Source organism: Etheostoma cragini, chromosome 12 (genome assembly GCF_013103735.1).
Source record: "Etheostoma cragini isolate CJK2018 chromosome 12, CSU_Ecrag_1.0, whole genome shotgun sequence".
In the NCBI taxonomy this organism is placed as follows: Eukaryota; Metazoa; Chordata; class Actinopteri; order Perciformes; family Percidae; genus Etheostoma; species Etheostoma cragini.
The window spans coordinates 23,197,605-23,202,109 of NC_048418.1; the positions used below are offsets into that span (position 1 = coordinate 23,197,605).

The 4,505-nt window shown below is 39.1% G+C and overlaps 1 protein-coding gene across 2 annotated transcripts; it reads left to right on the forward strand.

The window, feature by feature from the left end:
* The first annotated feature begins 81 nt into the window (after window positions 1-81).
* ccl20a.3 (chemokine (C-C motif) ligand 20a, duplicate 3) lies at window positions 82-1,422 on the forward strand. Of its 2 annotated transcripts, none has more exons than XM_034888452.1 (4): window positions 82-263; window positions 754-862; window positions 968-1,042; window positions 1,170-1,422. In XM_034888452.1, exons 1-4 carry the CDS (start codon window positions 188-190, stop codon window positions 1,216-1,218), a joined length of 309 nt encoding a protein of 102 aa, XP_034744343.1. In that variant the 5' UTR covers window positions 82-187; the 3' UTR covers window positions 1,219-1,422. The 2 variants fall into 2 exon arrangements, with proteins under 2 accessions (XP_034744343.1, XP_034744342.1); XM_034888451.1 differs by having other exon boundaries at window positions 90-263; window positions 751-862.
* The last annotated feature ends 3,083 nt before the right edge of the window (window positions 1,423-4,505 follow it).

A 4,505-nucleotide genomic window follows, 5' to 3' on the forward strand; every position in this document is an offset into this window, starting at 1 on the left:
ACACACACACATATCTTCCCCTTTGTAGCACTGGGGAAAGTGAGGGGAGTTTTTCTGAGTTGCTGTCATTTCATGGGGGTGGATGTTTCCTGTTCCTGCGAGGAATATAAAAGGTGGCTGTGATCACCAGCCGGGTCACAGCCTCTCTTACTCCACCTAAAAACTACAGCTCAGCTCAGAAGAAGACATGGTGTCAATCAAAGCTGCAGTGATGGGGATCACGCTCCTCGCTGTTTGTCTACTGGCCACAAACGCATCACCAGGTATGGACTCATCCATCACTTTCTTATTTTAAACAGTGTTTTCTTTGTTAGCTCCATCCACACAAACCTGGTTATGCTAAACATACATTACATTTAGTTGAAGTTTCTTTGCAAATTTACATTAATAAAAAATATAATACATGCATTATCAAAGGTAAGCTACCCAGCTGTATGTAACAATTTAGCAATTAACAATTTGCCAGCTGCAACAATAACGTGAAATACACATGAATGCATCAATATTATAAACCAGTAATATAAAATATGTGATTCTGAAATGGCCCGTTCGGCATAATGAGTACTTTTACTTCTGGTACTTTGAGTTTATTTCAATGCTAATACTTAAGTAGCAATGAATACCGACCTATTTTACACTGTGCTAATTTTACCCAAGAGAATTATCTGACTACTTCTTGTATCAAAATTTCACTTCATTGTTTTTTTAAATTTTATTTTCCAGTATCTAATCATTTTTTCTCTTTTTTCACAGTGAGACATGGATGCTGTCGAAATTACATGGCGATGAAAATCCCATTTTCTAAAATCAAGGGTTACTCGGTCCAGACCGTCACTGAGATGTGTCCTATCAACGCCATCATGTGAGTATCAGTCAGAGAATAAATAACACACAATATATATAACATTAGGGTTCATCATAAGTGTATAAATGTTCATTTTTCATTCTTTGCCTTTCATTTTTTTAGTTTCCACACAAAGAGGGGTCAAGCATGCACCAATCCTGCTTTACACTGGGTGATGGACCATGTCAACCGCTTAAGGTATGATTATTGGCAAAGAGATTGTGCAACCAATAAAGAAAAAGCATCATTTTGCATGCTGGAAATGCGGAATGTACTGCATTTACACAAGAGTATGGCTAAAATTATAACTGGATTCTCATTGCAGGAGTAAAGCACAAATGGTTCACATCAAGACATCACAAGCGCAGGAATAAAGAGTTTCTGCTTTTTGAAGACAGTTTTTCTGCATGGTATCTGCTCCAATAACGCTTCCGTGAACTCCTGCTGGAAGCTGATTTAAGAAGAAGAAAGCAGCAACAGCTCAGTTTTAAGAGCCTTGTATCACGTTTTTATATTCTTTGATTTTATAAAATGTTGTATTTGTACATGTTGTAATATAGAATCATTAAAGTTTTGTTAAAAAAGGATCTGCTCTGTGAATGAAAACACTCATCTCTGTGTATTGCATAACACAGAACTGAAATGACGTTCACCACACGTGTAATCTTCCAGCTTCTATCTTGTTTGTTCCTGGTGAGAAATTCCAGCTCTGGAGGTTTTTTTGGTGCCGTGATCAAAACACAAAGCGGTGAAAGTCGTGTGACATCAGCATGAGGAAGTAATAAAAGCCCGTCTATTCAAACTCGTAGAACAGGTATATCCATGTTGACACAAATGTTGACATCAGCTGTAATAGTGTTATAAATATAGGTTATAGGGTTGGAGGAAAAATCAATACAGCATAGTATTGCAATATTTTCAGTGGCAATACTGTATCAATACAAAAGCGCCAAGTATGGCTCTTTTACTAAATATTATATATGTGGTGACTATCCCATTTTGCAGCAAGAAAATTATATGAAGAAACAGAGAAATTAATATTTTTAGATAACACAGATGTTGACAAGTTTTCCTTATGGGGACGTCATTTGGAATTGGGAAATATTAAATGAGAAGAAATAAGGTTATAAATTGCAATATATTGCTGAATATTGCAATAATATTGTATTGTGGCTTAGGTGTCGTGATGATATCGTATCAGGAGCCGTCTTGGGCTCCCCCCCCTCCTCCTCCGCCCCGCCCTTATAGGTCATAGTGCAATGATCTTCTGTTGTAAGCAGTGGTCTGGCAATGTAAGCCTATAAACAATGTGTCCTTTAACTAAGGAACTGTCATTTCTTGAAGAACAATTTAAAGTGCATTTGTTTTAAATATAGTCAATAGTCCGAAAGAACTTGATCCAGGGTACAAGCGGCTGAAATGGGTTTCCTCAGGAAGGGGGGTTGGGGTCTTCCTTAGAGATAGGGTGAGAAGGTCAGTCGTCCGAGAGGAGGTCGGAGTAGAGCCGCCGCTCCTTCTCGTCGAAATGACCCAGTTGAGATGGTTCGGGCATCTGGTGAGGATGCCTCCTGCATGGGCGCCTCCCTAGGGAGGTGTTCTAGGCAGGTCCAGCTGGGAGGAGGCCTCGTGGAAGACCCAGGACTAGGTGGAGGGACGTCCAGCTGGGAGGAGGCCTCGGGGAAGACCCAGGACTAGGTGGAGGGACGTCCAGCTGGGAGGAGGCCTCGGGGAAGACCCAGGACTAGGTGGAGGGACGTCCAGCTGGGAGGAGGCCTCGGGGAAGACCCAGGACTAGGTGGAGAGATGATATCTCCAACCTGGCCTGGGAACGCCTCGGGATCCCCCCCATCGTAGCTGGTTGATGTGGCTCGGGAAAGGGAAGTTTGGGGTCCCCTACTGGAGGTGCTGCCCCCACAACCGATACCGGATAAGCGGATGAAGATGGATGGATGAATGGATGGATGGATGGATGGATGGATGGATGGATGGATGTTTTAAATACCTTTAAAAGGCCAGACATCCTTGACTCCTTGAAACAAGATTATTCTCTAAACCCCACCTTTGTTTAAAAGTAGAAAGGCTCGCTATTAAAATGTCAAATAGAAAATATCATATCCTTAAAGTGACACTATCTCACTTTACAGTGGGCAGAACTTTTAAAAGTATTCCTATGTTAAATTTAGTGAAGCGATGAAGCCATTTATTTAGGGAAAATAAACCTGGGGATTATTATTTTTAAAAACAAGGAAATATAATCTCGATTTCCTTTCCTCTCATCTCTATCTGTGTAGCTGTGAAATACAGCAGTGAGCTCGAGAGCCAGGGTTACAAAGTGGGTCGTTGATAGTAAAAATGTTGTATTTGAAGAAAAAAATGTCAAATGAATATTGAAAATCCAGGATGAGTTCAAATCATGATATAGTTTGTTATTTCCATTTTACAGAACAAATGATCCTCTTGTACATGAAGTCGTGTCCAAAAACCTCTAACAATTCAAAATTGAAAATCATCACTTTTGTTGACGTTTTTGAATCACTTTTTCTCACATTTTTGTCCCTTTTTTCAATATTTGTAACTTTTTTGACGTTTAACACTACATAACACTAACTTATTAACTTTAGTTTTACAGCTATTTTGGGAATTTCTGGTCAATAAACCTCATATTTAGGAAATTATACCTAACGTTTGAGTTAGAAAAGCAGAAATTAAGAATTATTTTGACTAAAATTAAAGGAATGGATGTTGATGGATAATCACAGACTGGAATATGTCAACTTTTATTCAATACTATTTCAAAACCACTTCAGTTTTTTTTCTCCAAATGCTATAAAATTGAATAAAGACACCCCAAAATGAATGAAAGTAGAGATTTGTACTTGCCAAAGAGCGTAGAATCAATCATGTTATTTTGGGGAATAAAAAGAACATTGATATAAGAAAACGAGTGAATTTGACCCGAGGACAACATGAGGGTTAAACACTAGATGGCGATAGTATCACTTCAAAGTGCTGTGAAATGATATTTCAACAACTACTTTCTGCTGTTTCATTGCCCTTTGTGAGTTAAAATATTTGTTCACCCAACAACGTGGACTTACTGCTGCATCTACACGCTAGTTCCTTTCCTTTCAACATACAGGAGAAGAAGACATGATGTAATGATACATTACATTTCCAACTCTGCTTTTATACAGTACATTACACACACATGCACAAACAGGACCTTATACAGGTAATAATGGAGAGATGTCCACACCAGGTCTTGAATCAGCGACCCCCAATGCCAAGTCCATACGGACTGAACTACTGCTCCCCTCCCCCTCAGCTCAACATGTGCACAACGGGGCTCATCATGGGCCGGTTTCAGGTCTTCAAAGTGCTGTGAAATGACATTTCAGCAACACTTTTATTATTAGATTTGCTGTTTCAGTGCTTTTTGTGAGTGAAAACATTTGATCACACAGCATGATCGCACAATGTTGTGGACTTTTAGCTCACCCTAACACCCTATTTCCTTCTCTTTTAACATAAAATAAAAAGAAGACATGCTTCAATGAGAAATTAAAATGTTACACTCTGTTATTACACATACAGTGGGTACGGAAAGTATTCAGACCCCTTTAAATTTTTCACTCTTTGTTTCATTGCAGCCTTTTTCCAA